This window comes from Etheostoma spectabile, chromosome 12 (assembly GCF_008692095.1).
Source record: "Etheostoma spectabile isolate EspeVRDwgs_2016 chromosome 12, UIUC_Espe_1.0, whole genome shotgun sequence".
Taxonomy (NCBI): Eukaryota; Metazoa; Chordata; class Actinopteri; order Perciformes; family Percidae; genus Etheostoma; species Etheostoma spectabile.
In genome coordinates this window covers 12,142,526-12,160,944 of record NC_045744.1, presented here as the reverse complement: position 1 = coordinate 12,160,944, position 18,419 = coordinate 12,142,526, and the positions used below count along the sequence as shown (strand labels likewise).

The window sequence follows — 18,419 nt, the reverse complement described above, 5'->3', positions numbered from 1 at the left end:
CATTCACATAATGCACAGCTTTGTATTAGTATTCTAAGGCGGACCGCAAGGTGGCAGGAGTGGTGTAGTATTTATATGTAATGGACCAGAGCTTGCTGACCTACGAGGGGCCTTTGTGAGTGGGTGAGAATGTCAGGCAATTTAGCAAACACCGGGTCACCACATTAGAACCACATCTGGGCAAACTTGAAATACATGGAATTCATTATTTGTCAAACACTGACCACCATGACCCATCCACTTTTGGGTCTCCATGTAATGTGGTCAAAGACACCAAGTCATTGGCTTCAGGGTCCGGGTGAGCATTTGCGCGGAGTTGTACCACATTAAACCGTTCATGCACGAGAGTTTGGCCCGATTACTTTAGTGCTCTTTATTTCTTTAAACCAAGACAAACTTTGACCTAATGCGCAAAAAAAAAGAAAAAAAAAGCACTTCAATAGTAAATATTTAAATATCTAATTACTAACACAAAGTGACTACGGACTTGTTATCTTGGTGAAGGTATAACCCTGTTTTTATTTTTTGCTTTGTTTTGATTTTTTAGTAATAGTAGGTTAGTGTTTGATGTGCAGCAGCAGCCAGATGCAAAACAATCCCATGCAGAGTCCCCTAATTGAAAGCAGATGTCAGACGCGAGTTGTAGCCCACGCATTCCTCACGTCGAGAGAAAGAGGCAGAGAAGTGACAAAGAAAGTGCTAGAGGAATGTTATGCAAGCATAAAATGGACCAAAGTGATCATGAAAGAAACGGCGGCGAGCGCTTCACTTCATTTAGTTAAATAATTGTTTTTGCATGCCTCTGAATGAGCATACCTTTCATTGTGATTTACAGGACTCTACCGTAGTGAAGCTGTTGTTTGAAGTCACATCCACAGCATCGCACTGGCATTTGACCCAAAGTTCCCTTCGAGTGCACAGCGCCTTGGATCTTCGAGTATGCCAATATCCACAGTTTTAGTAGCAGTAAGAAATGAGAATTCAAAGCTCCATCCGTGACTCTTTACACTGGGGACGTTCTCCTACAGCGCAGGTAACTTCAGTGTCGCAGCTCAGTTGGTGCAGCAAAAAGAGGAATGAACTTCGTTGCAAGGAGAGAATGCAATCAGGAGTTAAAAGAACAAGAGAAAAAAGTATCTTCTTATTTATCTGGTAGTTTGGAAAGATGCTGAGGTGAGGTGTATCTTAGTCCAGCCCAGCTTAGTAACCGGAGAAACTCTAAAAGTGAAGGAATCCAAACTTGAGAGGAAGTGGTGCGCCCGTAGGGCTGCTCGGAGAAACAACGTGTTCCCACATTTGTGCGCACCGTCTGCACCTCTGTGTGTGTGTGTGTGTGTGTGCGTACGTTGGGAGGGGGGTATCAAGTGTGGCCATTTCCCCCCCCCCCCCCCCCCTTGCTGTGGCAAATATTTTCATACATTTTTAAATCCACCTTGAGGGAAATTATTGATGTGCGGTGATAAAAAAAGTAGGTTACACTGAATGAGTATTCTTGTGTTTATTGTAAGTATTGTTAGTCTTTTGTAGAACCAAATCTATAGAGTGTTGGTGGTATGTAACACTTGTGCTTAATATTGGTACACCTAAAATAATATGAAATGGTCTAGAACTGCCAATGGTTTGGTGGTTTCGAATGAAGTATGAGTGAAATGTTTCTGTATTGGTAACTATTTTCATACTTTTATATGGAAATCTGTCTAATTTAGGGTTTTATTTAAATATGTTATCATCTAAAAATAACAATACATGAAGGTGCAACTGTCTTGTCCGCTGTTTGGTGCTGGGCATGTAGTGTAAAGTGGGTTTTTACGGTGAACTTTTTCACTGAAAACAGCATGCTTTGGCTAAAAACAGTTATAGTGGTGGAACTGAATCAAAACAGCAAAGTCGTGGGCCATAAAACCACAAAAATGAGCTGAGAAATGTAAAATTTTGCAGCCTCGGGTAGTAATCATCTGTAGGTTAAGTGCCACTATTCACATTGCTTGTATTCACATAATGTATTGTTATATAAAAGCATTATTATTGCAGTTTTCAACTATGCAAATGGACTGGAAACAGTGCTCACTTGTCCACAGAAGACAATAACACAAAATCCAAAGAAGGATTTAACATCTGCTGTTTGTTAACCATGACGTTTGCTGAAAGGCAAAACCTCATGCAGCTACTCTTTTCCATTGGAGTTTCCATTCCTCAGACACTTGTTGCATGCTCATTATTGTATTTTGGACTGAGGAAATATCTACTCCACACCCCCCTTTGAGCTTTTCTGTTGAACGAGCTACAATAAGACATCCCTCGCATCAATCCTATTTCCTCAAACAAAACTCAACCCACCTCTCAGACCTGTTGGATCCCAGTCGTTGACTGTTTCATCCATTATACCTCAGGTTTCTGTGAAACAGTTTACCGCCTGCACCTGTTTATCTCTTTATTTTAGGACTCCATGCTTTGATCAGTACCACAAAACTTTACACAAGACCCCATCGTGAGCTAGTTATATTGACCTGCTGCTTCCCCTTGAAGTTTATAAATCACTCTAAAAGTTCTAAATTGCACTTTAAGAGATGAGCGAACATCAGATTAGCAAAAAATAGATTTCTCCTAGATCAATTCCTAAAGTTTTTTGGGGGATTCTCCTTTATTGCCCTATGATTGCGTGCATGCAGCCTCAGACCTTTTTATTGTCCACTGTTTTACGTTTAGGTCAACTACGGGAGAACATGGGGAGAATGTTTCTCCCTGCAGTGTTATAGGAAACAGGTGTTGAAGGTGTCAGCAAAGCTGCAGACTGAGCTGAAACGCTGGCTGTTTTGGATTATTATCCAGCGAAGACCCTATTTTCTGGGTCACAGCATGCAAAGAGGGCACATTTTTGAGGTAGATGGGGCACCAGTGAAGAAATGGGGACCAAGGGAACTCTTTCCCCCTCACATTCCAGGAGTGGAGATGCTAAACAGCTTGATATTAAAAGGAATGTGCCCTTAAACCAAAAATAATCTGGATTCACATCTGGGTATAGATCTAAAAATAGCTGGTGGTAATTTATACATGACACACTAACGTTAGCAAGGGTTGGTTGCATATTTACAGGATTTGAGAATTACTACAAGTTTTACCGTAATAATTCCACACTGACAAATTATCTTATCTATCAAATACGAGAAACACTATGAGTGTGTGTGTGTGTGTGTGTTGTAAGGATTTCCCACTGAGGAATTATTTAAGAGCTGATGTCAGTCCTCCCAAAGGGCCCTGTCTACCATAGTTTATAGACACATTAACATAACATGTTTCATTATTTGTGTGTGTTATGAACATTTCCAATACATTTTTGCACAAAGTAAACAGCTCTTTTTACCAGGTTTAATCAATAGTAGATAATTTTACTTAAAACAATATAATTAGTTTTTTTTTAATCTTTAACAGAAATATATTTGGCAGAAATAGTAACTGTTTTGAAAGACAGTATGACAAATATTTCATTTATTTCCTCCTCTGGTATACAATTCAACCTTTCTGTATTTTAATCAAATGAATATAAGTGTACAGAGAGGTTTTTGGCGTGTGTACTGGTTTTGTGTGACATGTTACCACATTTCAAATGAACAATTGATCCTAGTGTGAACAGTAGCCTTTGTCTGACATGAGTAAGCAATCTCTTATGCAAAACAAACCTCTCGGCAGCATGTTCATGCTGGATTAACAGCAGTCGACATCAAGCAAAGACTGTAATGGGATGAAGCTCAAGAGGAAAGGGCACAAATAGACCTGGTCAGGTCAATATAAACTTCCCGCCTACTGTCCACACAGAGCTCTTTGTTTATACCTGCCAGTGGAGAAGCACCGTCAGTCATCTACTGGTAAGTTTATATGTTGTGATGGTCACTTTAGGCCCTTTTATTGGATTTAACTTAAGTCAAATTGAATATTGTATTAACATCAGGATATATTTTTAGGATGAGGTGTTATAATAGTGAGTATTAGTTTGATAAATTAACGTTTTATCATTTGAACTGCTCTTTGTGTTTCCTTGCTACTTTAAAGTGATAATTACCATTATGATGTTTATCCGTCTCATTAATTTGTGCCCATTTACATTTATTTATGATACACATTTAGTGTTGAATACATTGCATGTACGCATTAGAAACAACAGCTAGAAATGCTGTGAGTATGAGCTAATAGAGCTGATTGTACCAGCAGCTTAAACCCATAATAGAATAAGTCAAGTTGAATGCAAGTGAGTACATCCCCATTTACTGTAAATCCTTGCTGGATGCCAACTTGTGTAACTCCTTGTGTGGCTAAACTGGGACGGGTGAATTTAGCTTGTTAACGGTTACAAAATTAACATGTAAACACAATATGATACCAGCTTTTGTGACTTGATGGAGCCTCGGCTGCTGACACAGCAGATGGTCGAGACATAAACACAGTTTGCCAGGTTTTAAAGCTGAAGTGAGGCCTATGATGTATCTTATGCATCTCACACCCTACTGTTGACCTCTTAATGGTAACTCTTAAAGTCTAAAACAAGAGCAAGGTTGTTATTAGTCAGTCTAATAAATAACAGAGTCCACTGAAGAAGGAAAGAAAGGAATCTTTGTGGACTGTTTTGGTTTTTAGCAATATGTCAAGTGTCACTTTTTATAATGTCTTTGTATAAAGGGAATAATATAAACTTTGTACAAACGCTCTGATGACACAATTGTATATTCATGCAAAACCAAATAAGCAAAGTTTAAAAAAGAAAGAGAAATTCTTTATAATATATGTGTAGTTCAAATTGTGCAGCAAAGCATTTCAAAGAATAAGATGTAGTATGACATAAGACTGAAACATAATCTGTAACTACGCACTCTAGCTGTTTTTTTTTCTAAATCTCATAGGATTTTTTAATGTACTGCACATAGGCTATTCAAGGTTTTGTTGTTGTCCATGGTCCAGTTATTATCTCACAAGTATTAGGAACATACAACTTTAGTTTTTTAAGTCCAGACAGATGTGTAGCACCGCCAAGTGGCAGACCTACTTATGACCATGTACAGTAGGATTGTTAATGTTTAATCATGCTCAGACTCAAATCCTATTAGCTTCCTGGATCAGATTAGCTAGCACCTGTTGTTTTTGAAACACATTCTGTGTATGTGTGATCATAAGGTAAATGTTTTCTGTACCCGTCATAACCTCACTTGTCGTTCAGACTGAGTTTTTTTTACCTTCCAAGACACTGAGCTCAAGAATGACGCGTCTGCTCGGTTTGGTTGTTCTGGCGGTGATGCTGGGGGTCCTTTATTCCGCCCCAGAGGATCAACCCAGAGGCGTCTCAGAGGACACCTTAAAACGTGAGTCAGCACCATGGTCAGCACAGATTAATCTAAATTTATCTTTATTTTACTTTAAAAAAGTGTTTTTGTTCTGAAATATACAGTAAATACAGTGGCATACAAACACTCATTTTGTAGACTTTTTTTTTTATTATATTTTTTTATTTTTTTATTTTTACAGCTGTTTTGATTGTATTATTTAATACGTTTTGGATATTTTTTAATTTGGTCCAGTGCCATATAAATCCCACTGCAGTCATTTTTGAAGAGTCAATCGTTTTTCTGGTTTTGTCCGTGAAAACATTTTTATTTGTTTTTTGAAGATTATTTTTTGGGCATTTTTGGCCTTTATTTTTGACAGGACAGCTGAACACATGAAAGGGGAAAGAGAGGGGGAATGACATGCAGCAAAGGGCCGCGGGTCAGGGTTGAACCCGCGGCCCGCTGAGTCAAGGAGTATATATGCTCCTATATATACACGCCCGCTCTGAGCTATCTGGGCGCCGTCGGGGAATCATTTTTGAAGTTTCAAAAAATTTAAGTGTTCATCTCACCCAGGTTCTTTTCTCCTTCTCTCAGAGCTGTCGCTGAATGGCGAGAAACTGGTGGATGGGGAGGTGCAGAGAGCTCTGTATGGGGTGAAGCAGATGAGGGAGGTGATGTGGAGGAACGAGCAGAAGCACGGACACCTCGTGAAGTCGCTCCGACACAGCAGTGACAAGAAGAAGGTAAGACCAACGTTAACCTTTCCTATGAAAGAAAGGCGGACAGAAAGAAAAGAAAGCAAATAAGAAATGCTTCCCTGTCTGCCATCAGGGGGCAGACCAACTGGCTAAGGAGGTGACCGAGAAGCTGCAGGAGGCAGAGGAGCAGTGTAAAGACTCCCTGCAGTCGGAGTGGGAGGAGTGCAGACCCTGTCTGAAGGATGCATGCAAATCTTTCTACGCCTCCACCTGCCGCAGGGGATTTGGCGCTTTTCATGTCAAGGTATGAAAACTACAGACAGTAGCACAATTAATGATTAAATATGGCTGCACCTATGCAAATGTAATGCCACAACATTTTCTTTATTAATCGTAACTTTCCTTTAGACCAGTTCCCAAACTTTTTTTTCTCCTTGTGGCTCCTTATAATGTCGTATTTGCCCCCTCACGTCTATTGATTGGGAACACTTCAACTAAACACAAACTGTTTCATTTGCCGCACAGTATATTTCATTTGAATAGTTTTTGGAGATCTGAAGAGTAAAAACTATTTAACAAGAAAAGTAAAAAAATGTTTTTATAAAAGTTAAATTGATTGTGTGTTACAGAAATTGATTCTTCTTATGTTGGTCCCCAGTAATCATCTTGGTAAGCAGCCCCATTCTTAAACAGTAGTTAAATTAACTCCACTACCTTTCACAATGTAGGTGGAGAACTTCTTCCGTAGGGTGTCCAAGCGTTTTGGCCCCCATGAGTCTCGCATGGATGCAGGGGACATCCTGGTGAATCAGGGCCCTGACCAAACTGACACTGAGGTTGACCGCATCGAGGATTCCTTCAACCGCCTGACCAGCAGGGTGGGCATGCTGGTGAACCGCAGCGTTGCCCTGGTCTCCAGGATGAGCAGCAGATTGGACAAAGTCCTCCTGAGGGCCTTTCTGAACGACAGCGACATCCTGACGGAGGAGACCACCGCGGATCCCTACAACCCCAGCCAGGACTCAGGCTTCCTGCAGGGGGTGGGACTGGAAGATGTGCTGGACTCCTTCTTCGACTTTGGCAAGAGTGTGGTGGAGGAGTTTGGAGCTGTGGTGACCCAGGTGTTTGATGACATCCACGAGGCAGTAGAGGAAGAGAAGAAGAAAGGTAGTGTGAAGCAACAGTTAGTTGGTGCCAGTGAGACCAAAAATAGCTGAAAAATAATACTATTGTTTTCTCGAGACTGTCCTCCACTTGAAAACACTCCCATAGGTTGGTTAACCGGAAGTACAGTAACGTCTAATTTTAACCCAAACCCCACAATGTTTTTCTAAACTTAACTAAATAGTATGGGTGCTGAAATCTTACCAAACTATGACCATTTTACGTGTTTAAAACCGCGTTTTCTGGTTTAGATGAGGACAGAAAATGCTCCCATGGGTCCTATTTCAGGGTAGGAATCTCTAGGAATAAACCTTTATTGCCGTATGGTTTGGAGGACTTTGGTTAGGTTTCTCTGGTTGTATGTGTGAATTTACATATCAGCAGCTGCCATGATTGGGTGGAATTAAAACTTGCAATATAGATTAGATTAGATTGGATTAGATGATACTTTATTCATCCCACAGAGGGGAAATTCTTTTGTTACAGCAGCAATTCTCTACAATGAGAGCAAAAACAAACAAGTAAACACACAAGAAAAACAGGTAAACAATAGACAATGTGCAGAAAGGTAGACTGAAGCAAAGTAAAGTAAGGTAAGGTAAAGTGATTTGGCTTCAGTGGTACAAAGTGGTGAGGTGTTTGGTATTTTAAGGTCCCAACGTCACCTTCTAGGCAGCGCTGCCTGGAAGGAACTGGGATTAGGCAATGGTTAGGGTTAGGGTTAGATGCCTTGAAGTCAACGGTCGGAGCGCTGCCTGGCAGTCGACGTTGGGGGCTTAAAACACCACCGAGCTGGAGTTGAACCGCTGGGTTTGAGCAACTGTAATCTTAAAAACAGTTACGAGTTAAGACATATTGCACCAAAACCAGAGTTCAGATGCAGTGACACAATGCCAATCAACAATAAAACACTAATGTAATTGTTAAGACACGTATCTCTTTGATGTAGGGAGGGACATTTTCCCCCGTTTCCTGCAAAACAGAAAGTTGTGCCGAGACCTTCGCAAGCAGACCTCAGAGTGCTGGCAGCTGCAGAACCAGTGTGAGGCCTGCCAGGGAGCCTTGCTCACAGGTGAAGCACCACCACCACCACCACCCTCCCAGTTTGTGTTTACCTCAGCTGACATCACACAGTAGCTCATCTGTCCGTTCCTCCTCCTCCTGTCTCCAGAGTGCCCCAGTGTTCGGGAGCTGCATGTCGAGCTGGATGAGGTTTCCCAGCTGCTGGATGTGTCCAAAGAGCAGTATGACGAGATCTTGTCTATTGTCCAGCGCCACACTGAGGAAACGGTCAACTGGCTAAGCAACATGGCGTCCGAGTTCAGCTGGGTGGCTCCGGCTGTGAGCAACAGCAGCTCTCCTGAAAACATCTTCCGAATCACCATGGTGAGGCGGAGTGGAGGAAATGAATGACAATGCAGATTAACAGTGTGCATGTTTCGGACAGTGTGAGGAAAAAAAAGTCTTCGGGGAGTAATTATTTACATTTAATACACTTTTAAAGGATATTTTTCAGCTCTGTCCGTGTGATGAATGAACCAAACTTGGGAACCTTTACACATTTCAAATAAAAATCCTTAAATATAAAATAAACAAACAACGGCCAAGTGGAGAGGATAAGTGAGGGTAATTTTAATCAGCATTCAATAATTGATTGACATTGGTTGGTGAAAAAAAAAAAAAAACTTTTCCCGTTCTGCAGGTGGCGCCAAAGAGCCAGGACGAGCAGAATGCATCTGTGACTGACACCAACGTGGAGGTACACATCCTGAACTCTCCCCCACTTCTCCTCTCTGTTCCTGGGGAGCTGCAGCTGCAGGACCCAGCCTTCATCCAGTATGTGGCCCAGGAGGCTCTGAACAAGTACAAGGAGATGGTCAGGTGAGAACTTTCAAAATCCCTCCATCGTACCACCATGCACTCCTGCTATCAGGGTTGAATTTCACCAGAGACAGCTGTCACCCATCATCTCTTATCACTATTGTGCTTCTGAATATGTTCCTAAAAAAAGGAGTAAAAAAATCTGATTGTCATTAGATAATGAGCCTTTTTTTCCCTATATTTTGGTTGCAATGTTTTATACTTACATTTACTGTTATACAAGAATTCTGACATGAATGTATTCTCACTTTTGTTACAGGTTTGAGGATGAGTAGAACTACTGTCTCCTTTTCTAAACTTGTACCAGCACTTTCTTTGTGAACAGAACTAGATTGTGATCCTGTGTTGTAGGATTAATCTTGTTAAAATGTAAATACACTACAATGTAACCATGTCAATCATTACGATGTATTGAATTTAAAAAGAAAAAGTATCATACTGTTGTCAAATGTTGTACTTACATTAAAACAAATAAATTACAATACGTGACTGAATTAAAAAAAACGAAACTCAGATGTGTTTCACAAGAGGAGTCGGGTGGTTTGTAAAAGTCTAGACTCGCGTTGCCAGACCTATCTCCACAGCGTTGAGTCAACGTCTCACTGAGCTTCTTAATGGCCGAGTCGGCCGAGATGGGAACCATGAAACGTAGACGTCTCAAGTCTCAATCTGAATGAGGATCATTGTCGCTTGTCAAAAACAGAAGCTAAAGCTTTACCCTTTCGAGTAAAACTTTATTTTTTTCTGTACAAAATCATATTCGTTGTCATTCTCAGTAATTTCATTATCTCCCCACTACGTCAAGTCCCATCTTCAGGACCAAACACATTAGGTTCTTGTGATTGATGCACAGAAAGAAATAAAAAAAAATGTTCACATCTTTGTCCCTTTCTTAAGCTTACTCCTTATTGAATGACAACAAGAAGATGTCTTTCCCATCACATACTGCTGGATAGACAGTGGAAGTACCTTTGAGAACTTGTTATTGGACTATATATATATATATCTATAAAAATATAAAAGCACTAAAACCCTGACCTAAACAGTGTGTGCAAGGTGTTTGTTTTGTCTGGTTCTACCTCCTTCACTCCCGAAGCGATCCATCATCTCTACAACTAGGAATTAAAGTAAGAAAACCATAAAGGGGAGCTTGACACAGGCAAATACCATATGAGACGTTCTGTTCCATAAAACATCACTGGTTGAATGCATAGTTGAATTTACAAATTTAAAAGACTTGTTTTGTGTTGTTGGCTTTGGATTAAACTTTCCCTCCAGCAGACATCAAAGGCATGTTATGTCATAGTTCGGTGGGATTTTACTGGGAATAACAGAAAGAAATATAGCTGCATGTAGGATTTACATGACATTAATTTAATAGATCGAACATATTCCTGGACCATCTATGGGATAATTCACCTACTGTGATGTTAGACTGTAGATGTGTGCAACATAAGGAGAAATATGTTAAGAGTCTTTTACAGCATTAAGAAATGTGCACCAAACAAAACACAAGATGCTACTTTTAGATAGAAATTAAGTCAAACTTACTTACATTTCACAGCTGAAATGTTCTTTTCAAAACATTTATAAAATGTTAAACAGGAAAAATGTTCTCGCACTTGTATATTATCAAAATACCTCTTCATGATTTCAAGTCCCCGTTTAAATTAAAAAAATTGACAGCATATTAAAATCGACATGATTTGCCATTCAAGTGACCACGTTAAATAGAATTTGTAGGATCTTTAACACGGTCTTCTCATGTTCTCATTCATCCCCCTGATCACACATGCTAATAATACATCTTTTTGCACATACTGTATGTACACCTGCTTTGATCTCCCAGTACATTCTTACATCCATAAAGTACAAACCTTTCCATTTACTTCACCTCACACCTCAATCAAAGCTTCACAGACGCGGCACACACTTGACAATTCAACCACAGTTGTTGGTCACATCAAAAACATAACCCATCAACCTACATATTCAAACCAAACTCATGTACATACAAAAGCTCTTGACTCCAGTATCAAAGAACTGTGTTGTAGAATAAAATAAAAAGGGGGGAAATTGGAGGAGAGAGGGAAAATGTATCATTTAAAAAAGTAAAAAAAAAAAAAATCATCTACAAGTAGCCATTGATTTGATCTGATGTAGCCGGTCCGTGTGGATCATTCGGATTAGGGTTCCCAGAGTTTAACGTACCAGCATCGATCCGCCCGTTGGACACTTCCCCAAACATTGAGTCTCCGGGTACGCAAGTGACAACCCACTACTTCAGAAAACATTTTCTTCTTGCACTTAGATATACTGCAGTGCTTGTGGACTAGTTTGCGTCTTTCTCTGCAGCCTCATCAAGGCTTTTCCCTGTGTTGAAGGGCTTGGTTGCCCCAAGCTTTGCTCTCCTCTGATGTACCTCTGAACCAGAGTTTGCACCCAAATCCACCAGACTAGAGGTTGTCTCCTGGCTGATACTGTGGCTCTGTGGCTGTGAAGTAGTCTTCCAAAAAGGACTGGATGTATTCAAAGGTTGGCCTTTCGTCTGGCTCCTTCTTCCAGCAGTGCCTCATCATCTCATGTAGGGACTCGGGGCATCCCTGGGGGCAGGGCATGCGGTAACCCCGCTCTACCTGCTCAAGTACCTCTCGATTTACCATACCTGGGGAAAAAACACAAAGAAATATGGTGTGAAGGGACAAAATGCACTGCATTTATATACCACAATTTTATCCATAAAGACTTGTCTCATTTACACAAACACTAGGGCTGTACAATCGCAATTTTATTGATATCGCAATAAGGACTAGTGCAATATCGAAATCACGGGGGGGGGGAGCACAATATTTGTTAAAGGCAAAATATGTGTCTAACAATTCTGAATGAAGTATTGTGGAGCTGCAGAGACTTCCTGGGTCTACAAATACTATCCTACAGACTAAAGAAAAACATCTTTGTTTGGTACAGATTCTTGCAAAAAATATTTTTATTTGCGTTTCAATGAAAATGATGATCCAAAAAATTGGTCATTCCCACCAATTTCGTGAATCATATTGTAACATCAGTCAAAAATAAATGCAATTTGACATTTTCCTCATATTTTGACACACACACACACACACACACACACACACACACACACACACACACACACACACACTTTTGTAGCTTTTATTTTTTCATTTCATTTAAAAAACTAAAGTTCCTTGTTTTGAAAGACCTGTGTAATCGTGTTAGTGCAGGTAACAACAGGACAAAATTAAGACAACGAGACAGAGATTTAGCGGGGGAAAGGAGTTTAAATGCTCTTAAGTGCAACTTAAATGAAAAACTATCAACATAGGAATGTTTCCTATCTTTTGTTAATTTCTTAGATGTTCATGTCAATGTGACTATGTCCTCGTGCTTCATCTTCTGGCCTGATCCTGCCCTACTAGAGCACCAGAGTTGGGGATTCCTTCCCAAAAGAGGAAGGCAGTGATCCTAAAGTTTAAACCCTGTGACACAGCGTTGAAAACCGTTCCACGGGGGAGCTGAACTGCAGCTAAAAGAGGTTATGACGCAGAGTCAGTGGTATGGTCACAACCGCATCCTCCCCCTCTCCACTCCGTCACCCCCCTCCACCTCTCGGTGGGAGAGATTATCTCTCACGCTTGGGGAGAGGGAAGGCCAGAGCAACTGCTGAGACCAGGATATGGTGGCGGTGGTGTGTCGGATGCCGAGGTGTTTGCGTGATTGATGTCTTGGATTGCAAACCCTTAGCTCTTATAACATGCCATGTCTTATATCTGAGTGAGCGTATGTATCTATAAATACACACATAGACCAAGGTTATTATTGCATTTGTCATTAGTTTTTATTTTTATTTCAATTTGACTTTTTGTTAATTAGTTTAGTTAAAACAGTTTTGCTAGTTTAGTTTAATTTTTTGAAAATGCTTAGATTTACTGTTAATTTTAGTTTTTTTTAGTCTGTGTTCAATTTTTTTGTGTTGTGTTCAATTTGACATGAAATGTTGGAATTTCTGGGTTCCCAGTCGGAAACTATAATAAAAAATACAGGTATATGGTCAGAAATGTCAACTCTGAAAAGATATAACGTTATCTGCGCAACAAAGCTTGACAAAGACGAAAACTAAGGACATTTATTTGATGATTTCATTTTATTTTAGTTAGTTTTGCAAACAGACATCACAGTTTTAGTTAGTTAATGATTTTTTTGTAATGCCTCCTTTTTATTTTTATTTCAGTTAACAATAATGTTTTTTCCCACCTAGTTTTTGTAGATTTTTGTTAACGATTACATCCTTGACACTAATAAGAAAAAAGCCCATGCTTGGTACATGGTCTTGGTAAACCTGCCTCATACTGCTTCTACACTATTAAAACAAGAGGATAGAAATAGAGCTCTCCAAATCGACTGCAGCACAGCAAGACAAGAGCCACAAATGTCTGATGAGTCATACAAAAATTTTAAGAAGGGAAAAGAGTGGGTACAGCCTCCACGATTTGCTGCTCTGCAGTGAATAATTAGACCGAACGGTTAGCACGGGAACCAAGAGGGCCACGGGAGCCAAATGGACCTTTACAAGAGATGGTGGTTAAGTCTGCCATATGGCACGCTCTGTAATCAGTGCCAGTGGAACACTGTCAACCCCAGACACACACTGCAGTGCTGCTCTCAACCAGCAGGGGTCAGAAATGAGGTGCAGATGACAGGAAGAGGGATATCATATGTAAGAGTAAGTGGTACTTTCCCATGCACTGATAAGTCATTACTCATCTGCCGTTGACTCATATCAGCTATATACAGTATAGGGATGTATTCTGATCTACATGTGTAAGAAAATATTATTAAAAACTTTAGATGATGATGAGTAGCATATCAGAATTCTCCCGAGGCAAAACGTAAAAAACATGAGCAACTTATTAAAGATGATGAGCAACTTTAAAACCAGAACATGACCAGAAAAGACAGCCTCCAAAGATAAAATATAAAAGGAAAAAAGGAAGGAAGACATAAAAACACATTTCTGACAACCACATATCTGTTTGGCTCTTATTGTTACCTGGGTATGGTACCCTGCCCTTGGTCACCAGTTCAGTCAGTAGTATACCAAACGACCACACGTCTGATTTGATAGTGAAGCGGCCGTACAGAGCAGCTTCAGGGGCCGTCCACTTGATGGGAAATTTAGCTCCTGAAAAAAGGAAAGAAAGAGTCATAGGAGTAATAGGCTTTGAAATGATCAATATGGCTCAGGTTAAATCATTATTTTCATGTTTGATCTTCTGGCTATTTTCACAATTAATAGTTTAGTCTTTAAAATAGTGAAAAAGCAGCAAATCCTCACATTTGATTCATGAAAACAGAGAATGTTTGGTATTTTTGCTTTATGAAAAGGCCAAAATAATTCTGATGATTGAATTATTGCTTAATCAATAAATGAGTAAAGCACTGTGGCCTAAATAGACAGAATATATAACAAAATAATTGTGTCAGCATGTGAACTTGCACTTCAGTTCAAGTATGTATCAAATGTTAAATCATTGTCATTATTGATTAATCTGCTGATTTCATTTTGATTAATCAATCAATAATTTTGGTCTAAAAAAGGTCAGTAAATAGTAAGAAAATAGCTATTTCTACATGACGTGAAATATTTAAATGACCTTTTCTATCCAGCCAACTCTTCACAAGTCAAAGATATTCAGTTTTCTATCACATAAGATAACAGTTTTAGCTATAAAACCAGTGTTGTAGTCATGGCAAGAGATAAATTGAAGGTCCCCAATAGGCGGAGAGGTTCAGAATTAATTTCTAGTCTATTTATAGCCAATACAGGATCTCAAAAATGCAGACACAAGTGTATCTAGTTCACACACACGCGCACACACTTGCACAGGCACACGCACACCTACCTTGTCGGGCGGTGTACTCGTTGTCCTCAATGAGCCGAGCCAGGCCAAAGTCTGCGATCTTACACACCAAGTTGTCAGCCACCAGGATGTTAGCAGCTCTCAGGTCCCTGTGGATGTAGTTCATCCTCTCAATGAAGGCCATGCCATCTGCGATCTGGGACGGGATTGGAGAGGAGATACAGAGAGGAAGGAGGGAGCAACAAAGAGGAAAAAGGCATAAGTATGCGAACAAAGCAAACAGTTAAGGAATGAGAAGTTTGCTAATTAAAAGATTAGGATCAAATATCACTTTGGAATAATACTAATTGAGAGGGGTTAGAGTCAATCTAAGAAATATACATTATTTCAGGGTTTGTGCAGGTTAGACCAATATAAAAAGCTTCAAGTACAACAAAATGCAGTCACAAATGTACTTGCAAGGGAAATAAATGTATTCAAATTGAATAAAAGCGACAAAGTTCACAAACACACATACACACACACACACACACACACACACACACACACACACACACCCACACACACACACACACACACACACACACACACACACACACACACACACACACACACACACACACACACACCACACACACACACACACACACACACACCACACACACACACACACACACACACACACACACACACACACACACACACACACACACACACACATATTTGGACTATCAAAAGTAAGAACGACAAGACCACAGAATAAAAAAAGTAGTTCAATGAGCATTAGAGTTAGTGTTACATGGACGTAGGGAAATTAAGACCTGTTTAAAATTATTTAAGACCAAAATACTTTGAAATTTAAGACGTTTTTAAGGCCTCAAAATTTTGATTTTGAAATTTTTAACACTCTGCGGAAACCTTGCTCATTGATCAAAGATTTGCCCCAAATAATGAAAAAAAATTTTTATTAAATGAAGCTGCTACGATAACAAATGGACACATCTTTAACACAACTATCCAGCATCTCCTCAGTCTGGCTGTCAACTCAGAGGCATCTCGAGGTTCCAACCCGCCTTAGTCTAATTCGGAAACACTTTTCCACTCTGCTGAGTGAGGAGAAGAGAGAAGAGGGAGTCTGGGAGCGTGGAGAGGCGAATTAAGAGCAGATCACTGTAGGTGATTGAACCAGCAAGCTTAAGTGGTCTCTGGTGGGCAGTGTTTAAGTGCTACAGTGGCAGTTAAGTGGTGGGAAACGAGGGGAGGCACATACAGTGGAATAAGGAGGAAGAGAAGAGGGAGGGGAGAGGAGGGGAGAGATGTCAGGTAGGATATTAAATAAATATGACAGCCAGATGACGTGCAAACTGAAACCATTGGATTATTAAACTGAATATCCAAAGCTAGTTTCTATTCTTAATTTACTATTCACACGCTGTGTTTTGATCCTACCTGTGCAGCCATGTCCACCAGCTGGGGCAGCTTCAGATATCTACCATCTCCCTCCTTCAGGAAGTCCAGTAAACTACCTGTCAGAGTTTAGAAGAGTCAAGCAGAATCAATACATCAGGATTTTGTGTAAACACAAAACAAAAATAAATGCAGCATCAGTTGAGACAAGGGCCTGTTGCACGAAACTAGGATAAGGGATTATGCCGGATATTCAGTTATCCTGGATGAATTTAGCTTGGACTGGTTTGCAACAAACCAGATTGAATTAAGCCCAGCCAAGTAACCATGGAGATTTATTATTTGCGGCTAGCCTGGTCCAGAGCAGGCTAACAGCCAGGCTAAGATTAATCCTGGAGTCTCATGTGTCAAATTAGCTGCCGTCTGGTCCGAAATAAACGTGTTTAACAGTTATTGCGTTGTCTTCTGCATGTGTTCTGCTTTATTTTTATTAACATACATTAGCCTACTTGTCACTTTTGTTTTCGCGAGTTTGATTTAAACCCTACAGTTGTTTAGATGGTTAGAAATGGTTGCACTGATGCGGAGTGGGACTTTTCCCGGTGGGACGGTAGTGTGTCGAGGCTGCCTGGCGTGCGGCCGCTGCCCGGTGGCCGGTGGCCGCCGCTGCCCGGTGGCTGGTGCCCGGTGGCCGGTGGCTGATGCCCGGTGCCTGGTGCCCGGTGCCCGGTGGCCATGGCCGGTGGCCGGTGGCCAATGGCTATTGCCTGCCAGCAGACTTGTGAGTTGTGTCAGTGTCCACTCTCTCTGTAAAGTAGAGATGAGCAGCGCAGCGTCCGTGGTCTCAGCTTCAGGTTTCTACAGGACGCGCTCCGAAGATTAGTGTGTGTGACGATATTAATGTAGCGATATTCCAAGATGATAATATGCAGACTGGTCAGAGACCAATACATTCATGATTCATTTCTTGTTGCTTGTCATTCTCTAATAAAGGGTAGTTTGTGTTACTCCTTAATAAGTGGGCCTATTGTTTTTTGTTATAGCTTACATTGGTTTCATAACCTTCCTAATAAGTCTCACATCACCGGACTAATAACGTGTCAATACACGGACGTATGTAGTGTAGTTACATTCATCACCGGGAACACCACATACTTCTTAATCTTTTATTTTGGTGCGGTCACTGTCAGAAGAATAAAAAAACATGATATGTTTTACATATATGTTCACAGCGTGTATTTTAGTCATTTAATTTTTTTTCTAGTTGTTTGTCCCTTTCTGATTGTTCTGTATGAACATTAATTGTACAAAGAATAAGATATAGCTTATGAGATTTGTGCATTTTTAAACCTTTTCTCACGTTGTAAAAAAGGGGGTTTAAAATTAAAGCCAAATTTTGGGGGTTTCCTTCCCGAGGAACATTTTTTCCCCTGCCATTTTGAGGCAAATGCTAGACTGATAGCGGCCCCCGCTATGTCGGGCTTTTTTCCCGTTTGACCTAACCTTTAAATAAAATTATTAACGGCTTGGGTTGCCCAAGCCGTTTTTCCCTCTCGCATTTATTTCTTCCCTGGGTTTTTTTTTTTTCCATTAAAAGTGTGCTCATTGGGTGCTTTTGGCCGGTCTCCCTCTCTCTCCTCAGAAAATTGTGTCGATAACGGGCTTTTGAGAAGCCCGTAAACGTGCACTTATCCGGCTATCTCATGGCTTGACATAGCTCCCCTTTCATCCTGGCCGGAAACCCGTGAACCGATTAAGCCGGTGAGCAATCACACGGTCAAGCTCCTTTTTCCTTACCCGGGCCTTTTTTATTATTTTGTGAACAGGCCCAAAGCTCGGGTTTTGAAAATCAAAAATACCAAAAAAACCTCAAAGGAAACTGAACAAAAACCAAAGGGGTTTTCGTCATTATTTTTATTCATTTATATTTGGTCCATTGGTCACCAGCCCAAATAAGTTTTTCTGGGGTTTAGAGCGGGGAAAAGGGGATAGGTACAGCAATTAGTTTCGGAGGGTACCCACTCTAGGTCAAGGGGAAAAAAGCTCCCCTCTAGTTTTCTGACCATGGGGGA

The 18,419-nt window shown here is 40.5% G+C and overlaps 3 protein-coding genes across 4 annotated transcripts in view; 1 reads left to right on the top strand and 2 right to left on the bottom strand.

Moving 5' to 3' along the window:
* Window positions 1-1,318, bottom strand: part of colec12 (collectin sub-family member 12) — a 30,856-nt gene extending 29,538 nt beyond the window's left edge. Inside the window, exon 1 of the mRNA XM_032532558.1 lies at window positions 817-1,318. Within this exon, the coding sequence (XP_032388449.1) occupies window positions 817-823 (7 nt within the window). The 5' untranslated portion in view covers window positions 824-1,318. The remainder of the gene's footprint in view (window positions 1-816) is intronic.
* A 2,393-nt stretch (window positions 1,319-3,711) lies between these two features.
* clul1 (clusterin-like 1 (retinal)) lies at window positions 3,712-9,540 on the top strand. Of its 2 annotated transcripts, none has more exons than XM_032532562.1 (9): window positions 3,712-3,863; window positions 5,231-5,348; window positions 5,910-6,058; window positions 6,147-6,317; window positions 6,742-7,180; window positions 8,127-8,249; window positions 8,349-8,563; window positions 8,880-9,058; window positions 9,318-9,540. In XM_032532562.1, exons 2-9 carry the CDS (start codon window positions 5,246-5,248, stop codon window positions 9,331-9,333), a joined length of 1,395 nt encoding a protein of 464 aa, XP_032388453.1. In that variant the 5' UTR covers window positions 3,712-3,863; window positions 5,231-5,245; the 3' UTR covers window positions 9,334-9,540. The 2 variants fall into 2 exon arrangements, with proteins under 2 accessions (XP_032388453.1, XP_032388452.1); XM_032532561.1 differs by having other exon boundaries at window positions 3,735-3,863; window positions 5,207-5,348.
* Window positions 9,541-10,126: 586 nt separating this feature from the next.
* The window catches only part of yes1 (YES proto-oncogene 1, Src family tyrosine kinase), a 29,355-nt gene continuing 21,062 nt past the window's right edge, over window positions 10,127-18,419 (bottom strand). The window contains exons 9-12 of the mRNA XM_032532559.1: window positions 16,390-16,466; window positions 14,983-15,136; window positions 14,130-14,261; window positions 10,127-11,723 (exon numbers count right to left, since the gene is read on the bottom strand). Of these exons, the coding sequence (XP_032388450.1) occupies window positions 11,515-11,723; window positions 14,130-14,261; window positions 14,983-15,136; window positions 16,390-16,466 (572 nt within the window). The 3' untranslated portion in view covers window positions 10,127-11,514. The remainder of the gene's footprint in view (window positions 11,724-14,129; window positions 14,262-14,982; window positions 15,137-16,389; window positions 16,467-18,419) is intronic.

Coding starts and splice junctions, on each gene's coding strand:
- clul1 (XM_032532562.1), top strand. CDS start 5,246: ATGACGCGTCTGCTCGGTTTGGTTGTTCTGGCGGTGATGCTGGGGGTC. Junction 6,059..6,146: donor ACAGCAGTGACAAGAAGAAG/GTAAGACCAACG, acceptor GTCTGCCATCAG/GGGGCAGACCAACTGGCTAA. Junction 8,564..8,879: donor ACATCTTCCGAATCACCATG/GTGAGGCGGAGT, acceptor CCCGTTCTGCAG/GTGGCGCCAAAGAGCCAGGA.